Genomic DNA, 19,952 nt, shown 5'->3' with positions numbered 1-19,952 from the left:
CCTTGAAAAAACCCCTGTTTTTCTTCTCTTCATTCTTTCAAAAGAGAATATGCAAGACATCCAGAGGGAGGGATCAGGGAACCAACTTGAAATGCTAAGGAGGTAATTTCTTTGTGGCACATTATGAACAATCAATTAAAGGCATCTCCTGGGGTGCCTGGGTGACTCAGTTGGTTAAGTATCTGACTTTTTTTTTTAATGTTTATTTATTTTTGAGAGCACAAGCAGGGGAGGGGCAGAAAGAGACAGACAGAGGCTCTGAAGCAGGCTCTGTGCTGACAGCAGTGAACCTGATGTGGGGCTCGAACTCACAAACAGCAGGATCATGACATGAGCCAGAGTTGGACGCTCAACCAACTGAGCCACTCAGGTGCCCCTGTCTGACTCTTGATTTTGGCTCAGGTCAAGATCTCATGGTTGTCAGATACAGCCCTACAACGGGCTCTGCACTGGGCCTAGGCGTGGAGCTTGGTTAAGATTCCCTTTCTCCCTCTTCTTCTGCCCCTCCCCCTGTGTGTGCATGTGCTCTCTCTCTCAGAAAATAAATAAGTAAATAAATAAGGCATCTCCTAAAAGGCTAGAGAAAAGCTACTTGCAAGAACATTTGAAACCAAGATGCATGGAGTCTTCAAATAGACTGTGACCCTAAGAAAGTAACTGAGTAGGGTTCGAAAGTTTTCTAAACTATCCTAAAGAAAATCAGATTAATCATGATTGATAGTACTTAAAAGTTAATGAGAAAAATACGTGTTTATGTCTGGGTATTTGCTTTTCTATACAAACTTCTAAAAAGAGAATATGGGGCAAATAGGACAGATTTGCTCATGTGCAAACGTTATAATTTTATTTTATTTACTTTTATACCCCCAATTCCAGTTCTCAGACTTTATTTACTTTTTTGTAAATGTTTATTTGAGAGAGAGAGAGACAGAGAGACAGAGTGTGAGCGGGGGAGGGGCAGACAGGGAGACACAGAATCTGAAGCAGGCTCCAGGCTCTGAGCTGTCAGCACAGAACCTGACACGGGGCTCAAACTCACGGACTGTGCAAGATCATGACCTGAGCCGAAGTTGGCCGCTTAATCCATTGAGCCACCCACGTGCCCCTATTTAGCTTATTTTTTAAGTAGACTCTACGCCCAACATGGGGCTCAAACTCATGACCCTGAGCTCAAGAGTCACATACTCTACCACCTGAGCTAGCCAGGCACTGCACAAATTTTATTATTTTATTTTATTATTTTATTTGTTATTTAACTTTCTTTTTTTAAGTTTATTCATTTACTTTGAGAGAGAGCATACACGCGTATGCGCACATGCTCCAGCAGGGAAGGGGTGGAGGGAGAGGGAAGGAGAGAGAGAATCCCAAGCTGACTCTGCATTGTCAGTGCCGAGCCTGATGTGGGGCTCAGACTCAACCGTGAGATCATGACCTGAGCCGAAATCAAGAGTTGGATGCCTAACCAACTGAGCCACCCAGAAGCCCCAAATTTTATAATTTTAAAGACATGAATCTAGAGTTCTCCTCTGGGATTATCATTATGTTTCTGCTTTCAGAATTGACATCAAGTGTTAATTATCTTTTAAGCTAAAGTTGATAATAAGAATAAAGAGACTGGTATATTACAATGGAAAAAAATGTTGTAAATAGAAAAATGTCTGGAAAGATAGACACCATTAATCAGCCATAAAAAGGAAATTCTGCCATTTGTGACTACATGGATGGACCTTGAGGACATTATGCTAAGTGAAATAAATCAGAGAGAAAAAGACAAATATTGTGCAATTATCACTTATATATGGAATCTAAAAACAACAACAACAACAACAACATCAATCCCCAACTCATAGGTTGCTGCTTGCCAGAGGTGGAAGGTAGGAGGAGTGGATAAAATCAGTAAAAGTGGTCAAAATGTACAAACTTCCAGTTATAAGTCCTGGGGAAGTAATATACAGTATCGTGACTATAGTCAATAATACTGTATTATACACTCGAAAATTGCTAAGAGAGTAAATCTTTAAAAGTTCTCATCGCAAGAAAAAGACTTTGTAGCTATGTGTGGTGATGGATGTTAACGAAACTCACTGTGGTAATCATTTTGAAATGTATACATATATAAAATAGAAAATATTAAGAGGAACTATACATGGGTACTTATTTCTTCTTTATTCCTGGCTGCATTTTCAGATTATTTTTTGCAAGGCATAAATAAAAAACATAAGAATTTTTCTAAATTGAATCTAATATCATATTTAATCAATTTTAAGATCTGTATTGTTCTCTATTCCAACATCTCCGGAACAGGAATGTGTCTTACAATCAGTGGCATCTCATAGTTGAGGTTGGTCATTTTTTCAGTTGAAACTCTCAAATCAGGATGCATCTTTTTTTTTTTTTTTAAGGTTTTATTTATTTTTGAGAGAGAGAGACAGAGTATAAGTTGGGGAGGGGCAGAGAGAGAGGGAGACACAGAATCTGAAGCAGGCTCCAGGCTCTGAGCTGTCAGCACAGAGCCCGAAGCAGGGCTCAAACTCAAGAACCACGAGATCATGACCTGAGCCAAGGTTGGAAGCTTAACTGACTGAGCCACCCAGGCGCCTCAAATCAGGATGCATCTTAAATGGATAGCACCATCAACTTAATTAAATAAAACATTTTATACTTGATTTGAGAACTGTTCATGTTTATGCTTGCTTATTTAATAATAAGGTGTGTGTATACGTGTGTGTGTGTGTACACGTGCATGTACGTGCATGTGTGTTTGAGGTCATTATAAGCTAAAGTCATTACATCCCTGGGGATGTTCCAAGTCATAAAGCCACAGCCCAGAGACCACTATGACTTGGCAGCTTCTAAGCAAACTGTAGGACAAGACCATACACTAAATGTGTTATGAGAACAAATGTCACCAAAAGGAAGGAGGAATGCCATGTAGGAACTCCTCTGAGTGATTTCTCTCTCTAAAGCTGCTCTTAAAACTTCTCGCCCTCAGAGCTAAAAAGAGATCCACTTACAACGATCTACAAGTCTATATATCATCTCCAGTTCCAAAGAGCAGGGACGGGTAGCTCATGATGTGACCTACTTCCCATGTGCCGGAATTATCGAGCTAAGACTGTGGTCTTCTGCCGGTGGAAGATGGTGATTTGGAGAAAGGAGCCCTCAATCCCATATTGAATTCACTTACCTTCCTTCCACCTCCTCCAGAGATGTGTGGGTCCGGGTGGTTGAGGAACGCAAGGTGGTAGGAAGTGTGTTGGGTAGCACAGGGCTCCTTTCACTTATGCTGGTAGCCCTGGGAGCTGGGGGCACTAGACCAGGTACTGAAGAGAATAGGAGGATTGAAGTGAGCCACTAGAGCCCCAAATCTCTACGTATGATCCAAGAGTAGCATCCTGGGTTACCTGACAGAGCCATCTTATAGCTGCCTTAATCTTACGCATCCTCATTAGAGGCTCTTCATACTGTAAATAAAAAGGATTTGGACTCCAATATTCAATAGCTCTGGATGGGCTAGCTGGTGCACAAAGGTCAGGAAAAGACAGCAATTCACAGGCCACCGCAGGGATCAGAGATTCAGGAGACCTGAATTCCATTCTTGTAAATGCCAGAAGCTGGACAAACTCAGGTCTGTGCTATTCCAAAGCTCAAACTCATTGTTCTCTCACTCAGCTGTAAGACTCCCCGAGGGGGATCCCACCCAGAAGGACAAAACCGAGGCTAATGATCCTCTGCCACTCCAAGGACCCTGCTGTTCCAGGGCGTCATTCAGTCCAACTCACCAAGGGAGCAGGGCCGGCCATCGGGCTCATCAGGACAGGCACACACGAAGTCAGAGGCTCTGGCAAAGCAGAGGTGGGTGCAGCCTCCATTATTCACACCACAGGCATTGGTCCCTGGAGGCAAAGCAGGTATGTGTCTGGTCTGGGCTAGAATCGGGTCTCCCAATTTGACACCTACCTCTCTTCAAGGAGGAGCTCCACAGCTACCTCACTCCAAGGGACAGTAAGGCAGAAGGGGCATAACCACATGGGGCTGAAAAGGTCGAAGAGCTTACAATGGGAACCAAAAGGCTCTCCTGTGGCTCTAATGTCTCAGTCTGTTAACTCAGGGACTGTTAATACAGTCACTGGGATGATCAACCACCCCACCGATGGTAAGGAAGCAAGCAGGCTCAGGACCCAGGGGCCCACCTGTCTGCCGCTGAGGAGAAACCACAATGATATCCATGAGCCCTTCCACATTCGCCAACACCGTCTCCTTGCTCCGGCCTGAGTACTTGTCGACACGCTGGATTGACTTGGTCTGCCAGTCTGTCCAGTAGATCCACCTGTCCTGCTACTCAACAGGGAAACCCCATAAAGAGTAAATATTATTCAACAGTCTGACCTCAGGTACAGCTTCTGTGCTTTGGTATGCGTACCTCCTCTGCTGAAATGCCCTGTGTCTCTTATCCAGCATGCCAACTTCTGTGTGTCCCCCATATCGCACTGTCCAGGAAATCTCCCCCAGCCCGTATGGGATTCGTTCCTCCATGCTTTTCTGTGCCTTCTACAAGTGAGTTTTGGCACTCCACGGTCATTTGTTTACATGTCTGACATGTAAGATTAAGTTCTTCAAGGACAGAAATGTCTTTCATTTCCTTCTCAATTTCCAGTACTAACACTTCATCCCCAGTCAGTTGGCTGAGTGGCTCAATGAATAAATGAGTTCTTGTACCTGGCAAATAGGAGTAACTTAGGGCCAGGGGGTCCTTCTAAGGTCGCTGCTCTTCTGGGCCCTTCACAAAGAGCCCTGGCCCAAATCCTCTGGTTACTTCTAGGGGAAGCTACCTTCTAAAAATGTTTATTTATTTAGGGGCCCCTGGGTGGCTCAGTTGGTTAGTGTCTGACGTCAGCTCAGGTCATGATCTCACAGTTGGTGAGTTCGAGCCCCGTGTCAAGCTCTGTGCTGACAGCTCAGAGCCTGGAGCCTGCTTCGGATTCTGTGTCTCCCTCTTTCTCTCTCAAAATAAATAAACATTAAAAAAAATTTATTATTTTTTTTTTTGAGAGAGAGAGAGCATGAGCAGGGGAGGGGCAGAGAGAGGGAATCCCAAGCAGGCTCTGAGCTAACAGTGATGCAGAGCTCGAACCCACAAACTGTGAGATCATGACCTGAGCCGATACCAAGAGTCGGTCGCTTAACCGACTGAGCCACCCAGGTGTCCCTAGGGGAAGCTGCCTTCTAATTTAGTGATCCTGAGATTCTCAACCAGGGGTGGGGAGGGCAATGAAGGTGGTTCCCCTCCTGCTCCCAGGTATACATCAGAAACCCCAGGGGAAACTTATAGATTGAAAAACCACATTCATTATCATCCTATAGTTTTACATTTGGAGTACGGGGGTGGGGAACTTATTGTTAAGTAGAGCCAAACTTTTATTGGCTGGTAGGATATAATATACAAGACAGATAAGTGGAAGTTTGTCAAAAAAGAACAAGGGTTTTTAAATAATTGAGAATCCCTGTTGTGGCTCCAGGCTTGATAGATCTCCTCTTTCCCTTCCCTGAATTATTTTACAGGATAAGAACTCAAAAATGATAGCCAGTGATAAATAAAAAGATTAAAAATAACACACACTGAGTGCCAGATACTGTGCTGATGCTTTGTGTATATTTCAGGAGGACACTATTATTAAACTCACTTATTCTACAGGTATTAGAGAGGTTCAGTATCTTATCCAAAGTCGCAGTCATTCAATGACGCAGGCAGAGCTTGAACCCATGGAGCTGGCAGATTAGAGGTACTCAGTAAGCATGTACCAACTGGCTGGCTGCCTCAAAACTCTGGCTCTTAGCCACTGCAACCTACTGCCACTAAGCCAGCTGCCTGGACTCAGATATTGGGAACACAGCACTAGGATCAACTACGGACCCTGTTAAAATGCACATTCCTGGACCCAACCCTCATGAAGTAGATTCTTTTTATGCCAAGGCCCAGGAACCTACATTTGAGAGCCACTCCTTCAAATGCTAGAACATGGAGTGGTGTTGCAGGAGTAGCAGGCACATGGTGGCAAGGCTTCAGTGTACAGGAAATACCCCTAAAATGAGCTTCCGTAGCAGGATCGTTAAGTAGCAACTAGGGTTGAGGCTCCCAACTTGGAACCCCGAGGAAACACCCCCCATCAAGGAGGTTTAGTTACCTCTCTCCTGAGCCAGTACCTGAGTGAGAGCAAAGGGGTGGGACACGTGGCTGACTAACACCTGCCGTAGCTTCCCATTGAGGTCAGAGCTCTCAATCCGGTCCAGATGGGCGTCCACCCAATAGATCCTGAGAAAGAAAAGTGAGAAGAGGGCTGCTCAAAATGCTTGCCAAGAAGCCCAGTCCTTCCCCGCAAGGAGCTATCTGTTCCCTCCTGAGCTAACTAGTAGGTGCTGTGAGCGGTCATAAAGCACCCTTGATGAGAGGTCATTGCAAGTCCCAATGCTGAAGAGGGGAAGCTGGGGACTCAAATGGGGGGCCAGAGCTGTGTAGGGCGGGGTAGAAAGCCTAGTGACCTCTGAAGAGCCACCCTGCAGGCTCATCTTCAGCAACCTGATCACCCTTTGGCTCCTTCCCAAGAATCTAAGCCGAAATTCTTATGAACACTCTTTAAGGAAGAGATCTTGGTCTATAAGGAGCTCATTGAGGTTATCCCAACTCTCCAGGTGACTTAGATTCCTTTCCCTTCTTCTGGGGGCAGAAAGAGAAACTGCCTCAAATCCCCTTTCACCCTCTTTTCCTGCCCTTTAGCATTTTTTATCTAGGCAAGGAGTTGCAAATTCCAATGAGCAAAGGGATCAGAAAAGCAACAAGTGCAAAAAATCAGCCTCCGACAAATAAGGGGTCATGGGACGTATGGTCCAGCCAGAGGACGTGCTCTGCTAAAGACACTCAAATCAAAAACATATAAACCACACAAACAAAATCCATCTGAGGATTGAGGGCTATATTCAGCAACCTTTGCTCTAAAAATATGTTCCCTCATCCTTCTCACTGCTTTTTCCCTCCTCACCTACCAAGGAGCTTTCTATTTTTCTTTTGTTTTCACTATCTGAATCTCAACCATCTTCTCCTGTGCCCACCCAATTTCCAGAAAGCAATTGGGACAGGATTCCCACCTGCGGGTATCATAGTCCAGGGTAAGGCCATTGGGCCAACCCAGGTCTGTGTTGATGAGGACCTTCCGCTCAGAGCCGTCCAAGTTTGCCCGCTCAATCTTGGCAATGTGGCCCCAGTCTGTCCAGAAGAGGTACCTAAGGTACAACACTGCCATCATCACCAAGGCATGGGAAGATGGTACCAGAGGTTGACAGAATACAGGGGACACGCTGATACCATGAATACAGAGGAATCTTCCAAGGGACCCTTCATCAGGCCCTTCTTCCCTGGGTCTCTTTTCTGCTGGCCATAAACTTACCCCTTCCTGGGGAAAACGGCAATGGCCCGAGGCTCATCCAGGCTATTGTTGATCAGCACTTTGCGGCAGGAACCATCTAGCCTTGATGCCTCAATGGTATTTCGGCCCGTATCTGTCCAGTACAGATTCCTGGCCACCCAGTCTACTGCCAGCCCGTCGGTGGTCTTCAGGCCACGCCCGATCACTGTCTCCATGTTGCTGCCATTCAGATCTGCTCGCCTGAGGGAACAGCTCAGGGTTGGGTGACTGACCGGATTGACCAGAAATAGATTGAAGTCCCTTTAATCCATGTTCCCATAATTGGATCCCTACTAGAGGCTCCAGAAGGGCAGAGACCACATCTCTGTAAGTACATTCCTCAGCATCTAGAACAGTAGGTACTCAAAATATTAGCAGAATTAATGAATAAAAAATTCTTGGGAGGACAGAGTATTTCCTGGTATTAACAGTGGATGTTTGGGCCCATGTCTTACAGAAGATGGGTTAGTAATTCCCTATATACCTTAGGGATAAAGATTGCTAGGTGGTAATTATAAGAAAGGCAAATTTGTCAAAACCTACCTGTACATTTTTCCATTAGCCCTACACCAGGGTGGGGGTATGTCACAAACATTTAGGGGACTTCTCTAAACTATGTATTCCCACCTGTCCCCAGCATGAGACCCTAATACACCCCTCAGAGATAACTGCAGGGAATGCCCCTATTCTTTCACTTGAGAATCTCTGTCATGGTAAACCCCTCACACTAGTGGGAGGAATCACATTCCTCAGCTATGGTGGGGTAAAAAAAAAAATGGAAGGAATAATAAAAAGTAAAATAAAACAAAAAATATTTTTAAAACCACAAAAACACAACCTTGGAAACCATCACAAGCCTTGGCATTTGGCCAGGGCCCCTGTATTATAATACAGATACATGGTTTAGTTACATGGCCTACTCATCAATGAGTTTTAGGGGATCCTTGGAGCCCCCACAGGGCCCAATGGTGGGGTAAAGGCTCCAGGTCCCCAGCCTGACATGTCCGTTTTACATACTGGGCTTCTCTGCTAATCTGGAAACAAGCAAACAAACAAAAACGTCAAATTTAAACTCTGTTATGAGTGATAAGCAAACAAGTCAGGATCAGAACTCACTATCCAAGCTGCCAAATCACTCAGTCTATTTAGAGGTCAACAGAGACCATAACCTCACCCGGTCAGGGATCAAACACAGATCTGTGTCCTCTGGAGGTTTCAGGGATATTCCTACCTGATAACATCCAGGAATACATCTGTGTAATACACCTTTCCATCCACACTGTCATAGTCCAGGGAGATGACATTGTTGAGCTCAGGGACGGGGACGTGCACATCTGTGTGGTCGCTGGTGTCCAGCGAGATACGCCGGATGGAGCCGCGGCTGGAGAAGAGTAGGTAGGTCTCGGGAGAGGGATCACAGGTCTTCCCATCTCCCTTCAGCTGGATGCCAGTGGGGCAGGCACAGGAGAACCCCGAGGGCCGAGGCAAGCAGAGGTGGGAGCAGCCGCCATTTCTAGAGCCGCATTTGTTAAAACCTGGTGAGGCGAGAACATGAGCTTTGACACCCAGCCTGGAATACTGTGGGAATCCTACAAGGGCCCTAGTTGCCTGATTCTCTGCTGTTCTAAGTGACAGAATTTGGTACCCAACAGGGATGAGGTAGAAGAAGTCCTTTGAAGGTGTGACAGCATCATGTAGTTATAGCACCAGCCACACCCAGAAGGAACAAAGCCTGATCCAGGAAGGGGGCTTAGGTAGGTCCTTGTCTCTGAGATTCTAAAAGGATCTCTGTGCTCTGGATGTATCTCTGTCACTGAGATACCCACCCCCCCCCCACCCTCCCGGAAAGCCAGCTCTGGCTCACAGCCCTAGGGGGTTCTCTCACCCAGTGGCTGTGCCCGGTCTACGGCCTGGATGTCCATGAGGCCTGGCAGGTTGGACCTCACCAGGATGACATTGCTGCCAGTACCCTTGTCAGCACGGTGGATGCTACGGGTCTGCCAGTCAGTCCAGTAGATATAGGAGCCAAGCAGGGTGAGGCCATATGGGTGCTGCACGGGAGATACCAGCGTGTGCCGACTGGCGCCATTCAGGTCAGCAGCCTCAATTCGCTGTAGAGGAAGGAGAGGGTGGGGGGTGGTCGTGAGTCAACTGGGAGCCCTGAGTGGAGATCCTCAACAGTCCTCTCCTGTCTTCCCAGGCTTCCGGGAAGCAACAGGAGCAGTATCCTCACCTCAGTGTGGGCATCAGCCCAGAGCAGTTGGGAACTGGCCTTGTCCACGGTCAGCCCATTGGGCCATCCTAGGTTGTTGCTGATGAGCACAGTCCGGTCTGAGCCATCCATTCCAGACCGTTCTAGCTTGGCATTCTCCCCCCAGTCTGTCCAGTACATGAACCTGGGCAAGGAAAAATACTAGCTGTTATGTCCAGAGCTCCTAAACACTGTAAGTACTGACAATTTGCCAAACACTGCAAAAAGTATTTTATGCAAAAGGTGGAGTTGTTGTTTATGGGCTTAGAGTTTCAGATTTGCAAGATGAAAAAGTTCTGAAGATCTGTTTCACCATAAGGTGAATCTACTATACTGAGCTATACACTTAAAAAATGGTTAAGGGGTGCCTGGGTGGCTCAGTCAGTTGAGCGTCCGACTTCGGCTCAGGTCATGATCTCAAGGTTCATGGGTTCGAGCCCCACGTCGGGGCTCTGTGCTGACAGCTCAGAGCCTGGAGCCTGTTCAGATTCTGTGTCTCCCTCTCTCTCCGTTCCTCCCCTGCTCTCACTTTGTCTCTCTCTCTCTCAAAAATAAAGATTAAAAAAATTTTTTTAAATGGTTAAGATGATAAATTTTATATTGTTTTTTACCACAAGTGAAAAAAAAAAAATAACTTTCCATGTACTGCCTCACTTAAGTCTCACAAGAGCCATGGGGTATATACATTTTCATTATCCCCTCCATTTACAGGTGAGGAAACAGAGGATCAGATGTTAAAGATGCATCCTGGGTTCCTGACTCCAAGGTTGGTGCTTTTTACCTCTATATCATCCTACCACCCTGAGTCACAAGGAGTGGAACAGCCCCAGGAAGGTGGGGCACACTTGCACTTCATAGCCCACTTTCACACCTGCCAGGGCCCCAGCTGAGCCAGCTCCCAACCCCTGCCCAGAACTGCAGAGCCGGCTCTCACCCCAGGCTCTCACCCCATCTCGTGGTACAGCACAATGGCCCGGGGGCTGTCAAGGTTCTGCCACACCAGCACTTTCCTCATGGACCCATCCAAGTTGCCCACTTCAATCCGGTTGGTTCCCGTGTCTGTCCAGTACACTTTCCGGCCAATGGCATCCACTGCGAGCCCATCTGTGGTTTGCAGCCCTGCAGGAAGTCAAGAGCACACACTGGCTCCTGCCTTAAAACAGATGGGCTATTTCCCCAGCTCTGTAGCCAGACACATGGTCCCCGGGCTGGGAGCAAGGCTCACCTGTGGTGATGATGTCCTCATGCTGTGAGCCTTCCAGATCGGCACGGCTGATGCTGTGCAGTGTACTGTCTGACCAGTACACCTTTCCTGGAAAGGAAAGGCTTGGCTCAGCCCGGACCCTCACCTTTCCAATGGACACCCCCAGCGGACTCATGCTCTGAGACACCAGGGCATGTCAGAGAGCCCCATACTGCTGAGCAGAGGAAACCAAGGGAAATATGGAAATATCATAGCAGTAAAAGTTCTTGGCAGAGGTGGAAAGGAAGGCCCCAAACCATGCCTTCATTACCAAAGAGAAAGTGTTGTGGAGATGGGGGCAGGGCTGTGCCAGAGGGAACAGGGAGCCTCAGGCTCTTAGCAGGAAACAGGTGGTGGGGGAGGAAGAATTGCAGTTGCAGTAGGTAAGGGACAGAGGGCAGGGCCACACAGACCTTCCTGGGGATCCACTCCAATGGCAATGGTGTTCTTCATGGTAATGTTGATAGGTACCACCACATCGGCAAAATAAGGGATGTCCAAGGAGACCATGCGTATGTCTACTCTCCTGGCGAAGATGAGGAAACTGTTCATGCCTGCCCAGGTGGGGAGAAAAAGAAAGAGGACAGTCACCCTAGTGTAGCCAGCAAGAGGATCTGAAGCAAGGCAAACTTGAGTTCATGCCTGTCCCTGTCAGTTTCTAGTTGTGTTATCCTGGGCAAGTGATTTAAATTGTTTAAGCCTCCGCTTCCTCATCTGTAGAATGGGGATAATAGGGTATCTGCAGGATTAAAAGAGATCATGCACAGGAAGCACTCAGCACTAGGCCTGACACATACCATAAATGACAACTCTTTGTTAATATGTGGAAGTGACTCCCTTTGAAGGAACTTTTACCATGAGGTTGGAAAAACTTCATGTTAAGTTAAAGAGGGCTCTCCCTATAACCTGGGAGGCCCGATTCACAGATCCTTTCTCATTCAAATTCCCAAGAAAGTTAGGTTTCAAATGCAGCCTGCCATGCAGCATCCCCTAGGGAGAAACGTCAACTGCTAACATCTGGACGGCTACACCAGGCCCTGCTTCTGGGACCTTCCAGAAGGGTTGTCACATACCTTGTATGCTCACAAAAGCACCACCTCCAACGGAGGTACCATGACATTGGAGAGATCATATGTTTTAATATGTATTATACCAGCTATGGGCACATAGAACTAAAGTGACTTGTTCGAACCAAACCAGTATATTATGACAATTTTCCAACAGTGAAAGTGTCTGAGAACAGAGCATCTTTTTCTAATATGCATAGAGACACCATAAGAACCAATTAGACTCTGCCTATGATCCTGTCTACCTGGTCCCCTGGGCCGCTTCCTGGGCTTCTCCTTTTTTCTTTTTCTTTACGTTTATTTATTTTTGAGAGACGGAGAGAGACAGAGCATGAATGGGGGAGGAGCAGAGAGAAAGGGAGATACAGAATCAGAAGCAGGCTCCAGTTTCTGAGCTGTCAGCACAGAGCCTGATGCAGGGCTCAAATTCACGAGCTATGAGATCATGACCTGAGCCAAAGTCGGACATTTAACCAACTGAGCCACCCAGGCATCCCTGGACTTCTCCTTTTTTTGTAAAACTTCTTGGTCTCCCCCATGCCTCTCAGAGTACCAGGACCCACGGTTTCTCAGCCCAACTGGAGTCCCTCTACAGGGAAGGAACAGAGCCACTGCCCCTCCTAGAGAAGCTCTATCCAGGTCTGTGATGCTCAAACTCACCCGGTGAGCAGGTCTTGCCATCGGGCATCAGGTTGATGCCCGTGGGGCAGGTACAGCTGAAGCCACTTGGATTTGGGGACCGAAGACACAGATGGCTACAGCCACCATTTTCCATAGCACATGGCGTGGACACTGGGTAGGGAGAAGGAGGGGGAATCAATGGTGACGTCTATGGCAAAGGAGGACCAAGGAAAAGCCGGTGCGGGCAAGGGCCGCTCACCTGGGGGCCGCCGGCGGTGGAAGACATGGATGTCCATAAGGTTCTCCAAGTTCTCCTGCAGGGTCTCCCGGTCCAGTCCTGTCAGCCGGTCGGCACTCTGTATACTCTTGGTCTGCCAGTCAGTCCAATAGATGCGCTCTCCATACAGGGTCAGCCCAAAGGGGTGGGGGAGCTGGCTTCCAATCAGCACCTGCCGGGGCCCCCGCACTTGTGTCATCCCCCATCCAGGCCCGATAGCACAGAACAGTGGTCAAGAACTCAGGTGTGGAGTCAGGTTGGAGTTCTTCTACTATCATCTGCTATGTGACCTTGAGCAAGAGCTGGTTATAAAATCTCTCTGACCTTTGGTTTGCCAATCTAGGATAGGACCATGACAGTGCCTGGCTCCAAGGGTTGTGTGATGATTGTAAAAGACCACGTATGATTTACATAATGTCAAAATATCTCTGCACGAGTTACTTATTAATTACAAAAGGAAAAACAGCAACTTCACAGTGGACACCACCGTAACCACGCAAAGTTAGTACCACAATAATGGGACAAGCGGACATCTGTGCCTGCTGATGAGACACACCGAGCACTCAGGACACGACTTTATTTAATGTAGTATTCCTGCCCCAAATACATAATCTGAATCTACTTACAAGGAGACATCAGACAAATTGAGGGAAATTTTACAAAATAACTGGCATTTACTCTTTAAAAATACAAAGATCAAGACAGGCCTAGAAGGGACTTATTTCCTTGACTGGATGGGTTAAATAATTATGAGGAAGTGTTCCAGATTACAGGTTAAAGATACATGATTACTAAACAGTTTGATCTGGGATTGCATCCTGGCCTAAGAAAGAAAAAAGGGGGGAAAAAGCTATTAAAGGACATTATTGGGGCAATTGGTAGTGAAATTGAATATGGACCGTGAATTAGACAGTAATATGGTATCAGTGTTAAATTTCTTGATTTTGATCACTGCACCATGGTTACTAAAGACAATGTTCTTGTTCTTAGGAAATTGAAGTATTTTGGGGTCAAGGGCAGGACGTCTCCAATTTAATCTCTGATGGTTCAGAAAAATAATAATACGCATGTGTGTGTGTATAGACAGAATGGTTCAACAATTTGACTATCCTTACAACTTTTCTGTAAGTTTGAAATTATACCAATAAACAATAACAAAAAGAAAGAGAGCGATCACGGGTCTAGAATGCAATTGGTGATTAAATCGTGTTAGCTGTGATGGTTATACCATCTGTGCACTTATACCCCCAGCCCACCATCTACACAAATCCCTAGTTTCCCTTCATCATCATGCAATAATCCCCCATCCATCCCGCCTCTGTTCTGGAAGGCAGTCACAGCTTCAAAGGAACAGCAAATGCCTTAACGCTGGTCCCATTGCCCCTGGGTCCTCCCAGCTGCCAGCCAGGGAAAGCTGTCTTAGAGGTTGTCTGGGTTGTGAGGGGATGCCTTACCGCCACCCTTACCTTCCTCTTGCTGCCATCCAGACCAGCAAATTCAATGGTCTTCATGCCGGCATCTGCCCAGTAAAGCCGCTGGGACGCGTAGTCAATGGCTAATCCATTAGGCCAGGTCAGATTGGAAGAGATGATGACCTGGCGGCCCGAGGCATCCATGCCAGCTCGTTCAATCTTGGGGCTTGCACCCCAGTCAGTCCAATACATGTACCTGGGCACAGGCAAGGAAGGTCTTACCAGCCTTCTAGTTAACAACACCCAGTAGGGATTCAGGGTGCCTAGGGTTTCAGTGTTTCTGCTTGCAATAGCTGCCCCAGCCTCCTGCCTCAGCTCCCAGCCCCATCCTGGGCTCAGAGTTGTCTCTGAAAGTCTCTTATCTTCTATCACTATAGAAAGGGTCCCTGGGGTTTTAATAAAGGCAGAGCCTACGGGCTCAAGGAGTGTTTAGCAAATAAGGTCTATGTGGGAATAAAGAAAGAAGGCAAATAAGAATGGGGTATAAACAATCTTTCCTTGATTAGATGGGTTAAATAGTTATGGTATGTAAATTTAGCAGAATTCTATATAACCATTAAGAAGAACAAAGGGCATCTGGGAGGTTCAGTCAGTGAAGCATCCAACTCTTTTGATTTCAGCTCAGGTCATGGTCTCACAGTTCATGGGAAGGAGCCCCACATCGGGCTAATAGCATGGAGCCTGCTTGGGATTCTCTCTCTCCCTCTCTCTCTCTGCCCCCTCCCCTGCTTGTGCACATGCATGCTCTCTTTAAATAAATAAATAAATAAATAAATAAATAAATAAATAAATAAACTTTGAAAAAAGACAGAACAAGATAACTCTATATTATCAAATGGAAAGATAGTCAAGATTTATAACTAAGTGAAAAAAGACAAGTTACAAAACAGTATGCCATTGCTGTAGATCCAAAATCACTACCACCACCACAAAATGTATATATGCACATAAAAGAAAATCTGGAAAAATACCCTAAACTGTTAACTGTTAGCAATGGTTACTGCTGGAAAGTGAGATTGTAGGCAATCTTCACTTCCTACAGATTTATTTACTTATTTGTTTTATTTATTTACAATGAGTTACTTTTGTAAGCAGACCAAAAAAAGAGAGAGAGAAATTTTAATTATTTAATGTTTATTTATTTCAGAGAGAGACAGACAGACAGACAGACAGCGTGAGCAGGGGAGGGGCAGAGAGAGAGGGAGACGCAGAATCTGAACAGGCTCCAGGCTCTGAGCTGTCAGCACAGAGCCCAACGCGAGGCTCGAACCCAAAAACTGCAAGATCATGACCCAAGCCCAAATCGGACACTTAACTGACTGAGCCACCCAGGCGCTCCGAGAGGAAAAAATGTAAAAGGTTTCCTTGTCCACCAGGGAGAAAGAGTTGCCACTGCCTTCTGTGGTTTCTGTAGCTGCCCTTGCTGCCTTGGTGTGCCCATAACATCTGGCTGCTCTTGCTAACCTCCAGACTCCTCTCTAGTGCTCCTGGCTGTGGGACAGGTGGAGCTCGTCCCAAAGGAACAGGTGCTCACCCGCCCATGGGTTCCACCACGATATCCCGGGGACGATCAAGGTTCTCCCAGATGAGAACTGTCCTCATGCTGCCATCTGTGTTGGCCACTTCAATCCGGTCTGTACCTACCAAGAAATCGGGGGCAAAGATATTAACTCTATGCTTGGTCGTTCACCCGACTACCTTCCGCTCCCAGCACAGAGCCTGGCACGCAGTAAACACTCAAGAAATATTTTACGATAGATGAGCAACGGATGTTTAGTGACCTGAATTTGGAGAAGATGCTGCTCCGGGTCCAAGAACCACACTTGGAGGCGCTCTGGTATAAGGCATCCCTCTTACCTCCCACACTCACTCACCTGGCTCATCGAAAATACCTGTTTTATTAAGACAGTGATAGAACGAAAACCACAGGGCATAGTTTCCTTATCTGAAATGCCTCAAAACATTCTTGAGCACCAGCTACACAGAGGCAGGAGCTGCCATTTGATTGGCAAATGCCGAATCCTCAGCTATGAGCATCTAGCTTCAGCTCTGCAGCAGCCCCACCACTTCTGACCTACCAAGAACTTCAGGCCAAGACAAGTGGTCTAGGAGGGGCACTGGGCCCCTTGTACCTGAGACTAGAATTTTAATAAGGGGAATCCCACAGAGCCAGGCCATGGCTGCCCTATACATACCTGCATCTGTCCAGTATAGCTTGTTGGTGACCCAATCAATGGCCAGGCCTGCTGGGCTCTCCAAACTGGTATCTACCACCACCTGGACAGGAAGAAAAGCTGTATCACCAAACTTTGTTCAAGCAAAGCTGAGGACTTGTACCTCAGCTCTGGGACCCAACTGTACCAATTCTCAAGGTTGGCAAAGGTATGGGAAGCCTTTACCCAGGACAGGGTGGATTCCACCCCTCAATCTCTGCCCTCCCCAAGGGCCTGTGCCCTCAATGGGCCCTACCTCCTGTCCTGTTCCATCCCACTTGGCCCTGCTGATGGTGTCAGTGCTGACATCTGTCCAGTACACGTGGTCATCCCGGGAGTCCCAGTCAAGGGCCACAGCACTGCGCACGTCAGCCAGTGGGATGACATCGTCGGACAGGTCCTCTGTGTCGAAGCTGATCCGACGGATGTCCATCCTTCGGGCAAAAAGCAGGAACTTGTCAAGACCTGATCAAAGGCCGAAAGGGGTCTTCTTTTAATGCTCTAAATCCAGTAACAGTGACAGACACAGACGCTCACCTGTGTGACATCTGGTTCAATCACACTTCCTGGGATCTGGTGCCCTTTGTCCCCTACTCTTCACACCTCAGGTCCCCTTTGAGCCCTTGGCAGCCCATGCTGACAGACTCAGACTTTAGGATCAATGGCCTAGGAAGCAGACTCTCGCCAGGGCCCAGAAGTGCATCCTGTTTAAGCATCTGTCAGCTTCCATCTCCTTGTCTCTCCTCTTTGCTCAGCTTCTTCCGGTGCACTGGCTAGATCACCATCAGCCCCCAGCCGACCTCACGGACTTCTGTTTCTGCTTCAGGCCGCTGCTGCTCCACTCCATCTCCTAGATCCTCTCTCTTGCTCTTCTCTTCACCAACTTTAGCCAACAATGACTTCCTGCCTTGTCTCCTCTATGCTCATAGCAACTCTTTGTGATTTATGTCATTCTTAATCTCATTTTCTAGATGAGCCACCTTGAGGGTAACAGACGTCAAGTAGCTTGCCTAGCTTCCTCTCACTAGAAAGCACCAGGGCTGGGACTTGAACTCAGGTTAACTCCAGAGAAGGAGCTCTGGACACTCCCCTACACAGCTTCTTCCTGGCTGGCTCTGTTCTGTCCCTTGCTCCATTCTGGTCTGAGTATTTCCCACTATGCATTTCTGCCTGGAAAGGCACTTCCTGCCTAACTTCACCAAGTGTCTTCTTTTAAGCTCTGGGAGGGAAACCCTTAAGGGGGAGCTCCTGGGGAAACCTCATGCACCTCTCTGAGACAATATGGAAAAAGCTGGGCACTTAGAAGAATTGAAGGAAAGTAGGTTCTCAGTCAACGAGTGTTGAACAAATAGTCCTTGTTACTCTGCATAGTTTCCCTGATCTCACTTTCTGGAAATGACCCAGACCCCAAGAGAAATTTGATTTTAATCAGGAATAAGAGGGTCAGTGGGTGCACAGCAGTAAATAAGAGCAGCTGCTGACATACGAGGAACTACCCTCAGCCCCTTGGTAGTCATGTCATATGCCTGGATCACTCCTCTCTGGATTATTCTTAGGAAAAGTCACCTGTGACTCTGAGCTAGACAGGGCTACCATCTCAAAGCAATGACCCTGCAGCAGTTCAGTGGAAGCCAAAATAGTTCAGGGAGCGACTGGGGTATCCCATTATCTTTCACTCATTAAACACATATTTATCCAGCATCTACATATGCAGAGTATCACCAGAGGTCCTAATCTCGGCTCTGTTGTTCAGGGGCTGAAAGTAAGTCTTTAACAGGGTGAGGCTAAAGGTTAAAAAAAAATAGAAACCCCTGCTTTCTAGAAGGGCCTGGAACCTTCTTGCGACCTATAGATAAAGCATCCTACCTGGTGGAATGATACACGAGCCTGGTTGCAGGCATTCATACTTGACTGGGTAGTACCACTGAGCCCCCAGGCCTCAGCTTTGATATAAGAGCTATCAGCCTCTTAAGTTCTTCCTCTCCAGGGGCTACCTGAGGAGGCTGGCTCTTCCCCATGACAGGAAATCCCTCAGACTCCTATCTCTTGTTCCTTCCGCCCACCATCACAAGGCACATCCATTGAGGCAGGTGTCCCAGACCCACTTACTCTGGGCACAGGCGTGGCTGCTGATCTTGCGGAAGCCAGTGGGACAGGCACAAGTATAGTTCTGGCCACTGGGAAGACACAGATGAGTGCAGCCTCCATTGTTGTCCCCACAGCGGTTTTTCCCTGTTCAAAGAGCCCAGAGCAAAAGGGTCAGGAAAGAGTTGCAGAGTCCATCCCAAGGCTAGTGAGTAGGAGTTTAGCTAGGGTGTGAGCTCTCTGGAGGGAGAAACTATGTCTTATTTTTTATAGCTGCCCCAGCTGCAAGCACAGTGAATACCTGACATAGGAGATATCCTATAAATGTTTGCATGAATTAAATGACAGTGAAGCAGATTTTCAGGAGTATCGATGTTGTACCCTAAATGTCCAGCAGAGGGAGAAATTAGCCCATATCAATGCCAACCTCAAATTTCCCTGCCAGAAACCATGGCAACTGTGACAGGTGCAGGGAAGGTTCTCAGAGGCACCAGAGGTTTACCAGGTGGGTAGTTTTTTACCTGCAGGCTGGCGCTGGGGGTGCAAAGTGTGGATGTCCATGGGGAAATGGAGTTTGTTGCGAATAATCTCCTGGTTCTTCCCAGTAAACTTGTTAGCACTGTTGATGCTCTTGGTGTGCCAGTCTGTCCAGTACAGGCTGTCTTCAAACACGGTGATGGCAAAGGGGTGGGGGAGGCCTGGGGAAAGTCCAGAAGGACTTCAGTCCAGACATATCCTGCCATGGGCTCTGGGCCCAGGCCTGGCAACTGCACAAATCTCACCCTCTGCCAAGGCTTCTAGGGGCTGGGACTGGGGAAGGAGGATGAGAGATGGAGGAGAGTGCAGAAAGGGCCTCACCCTGGCTAATGACAGCCTTGCGATGACTCCCGTCCAGATTGGCCCTCTCGATGACATGGTGCTTAGCATCCACCCAGTACATACGATGCCCGGCATAGTCAATGGTGAGGCCATTGGGCCAGAAGAGATGAGTGTCGGCAATGATGCGGCGTCCAGAGCCATCCATGCTGGAGGCCTCGATGCGGGGGGTGTTGCCCCAGTCTGTCCAGTAAATGGTACTAGGAAGAGGGAAAGGACATTGAGAGACAGGCAGCAGAACGCATGTAGTAACAAGGATAACAATCAGACTGAGGTCTTTTATCCATTTAACCCAGGGGACCCCAACTGGTAGGTGACACATTCTGTTTAGTCCACAGAGTGTTTTTTCAATGTCTGAATTTAAATGTCTCTAGCAGGGCATTTATT

The 19,952-nt window shown here is 47.4% G+C and overlaps 1 protein-coding gene across 1 annotated transcript in view; it reads right to left on the bottom strand.

Annotated features, from left to right (window-relative positions):
- The window catches only part of LRP4 (LDL receptor related protein 4), a 51,573-nt gene that overhangs the window by 9,136 nt on the left and 22,485 nt on the right, over positions 1-19,952 (bottom strand). Inside the window, exons 14-34 of the mRNA XM_060606541.3 lie at positions 19,548-19,765; positions 19,211-19,387; positions 18,714-18,836; positions 16,861-17,069; positions 16,587-16,668; positions 15,926-16,031; positions 14,386-14,587; positions 12,902-13,091; positions 12,682-12,813; positions 11,368-11,508; positions 10,937-11,023; positions 10,659-10,830; positions 9,694-9,856; positions 9,346-9,571; positions 8,692-8,995; positions 7,443-7,661; positions 7,144-7,278; positions 6,205-6,313; positions 4,194-4,338; positions 3,783-3,896; positions 3,188-3,323 (exon numbers count right to left, since the gene is read on the bottom strand). Of these exons, the coding sequence (XP_060462524.1) occupies positions 3,188-3,323; positions 3,783-3,896; positions 4,194-4,338; positions 6,205-6,313; positions 7,144-7,278; positions 7,443-7,661; positions 8,692-8,995; positions 9,346-9,571; positions 9,694-9,856; positions 10,659-10,830; positions 10,937-11,023; positions 11,368-11,508; positions 12,682-12,813; positions 12,902-13,091; positions 14,386-14,587; positions 15,926-16,031; positions 16,587-16,668; positions 16,861-17,069; positions 18,714-18,836; positions 19,211-19,387; positions 19,548-19,765 (3,390 nt within the window). The remainder of the gene's footprint in view (positions 1-3,187; positions 3,324-3,782; positions 3,897-4,193; positions 4,339-6,204; positions 6,314-7,143; positions 7,279-7,442; positions 7,662-8,691; positions 8,996-9,345; positions 9,572-9,693; positions 9,857-10,658; positions 10,831-10,936; positions 11,024-11,367; positions 11,509-12,681; positions 12,814-12,901; positions 13,092-14,385; positions 14,588-15,925; positions 16,032-16,586; positions 16,669-16,860; positions 17,070-18,713; positions 18,837-19,210; positions 19,388-19,547; positions 19,766-19,952) is intronic.

This window comes from Panthera onca, chromosome D1, assembly GCF_046562875.1.
Source record: "Panthera onca isolate mPanOnc1 chromosome D1, mPanOnc1 haplotype 2, whole genome shotgun sequence".
NCBI lineage: Eukaryota > Metazoa > Chordata > Mammalia > Carnivora > Felidae > Panthera > Panthera onca.
The sequence above is the reverse complement of the archived record's forward strand: the minus strand, read 5'-3'. Positions and strand labels throughout refer to the sequence as shown.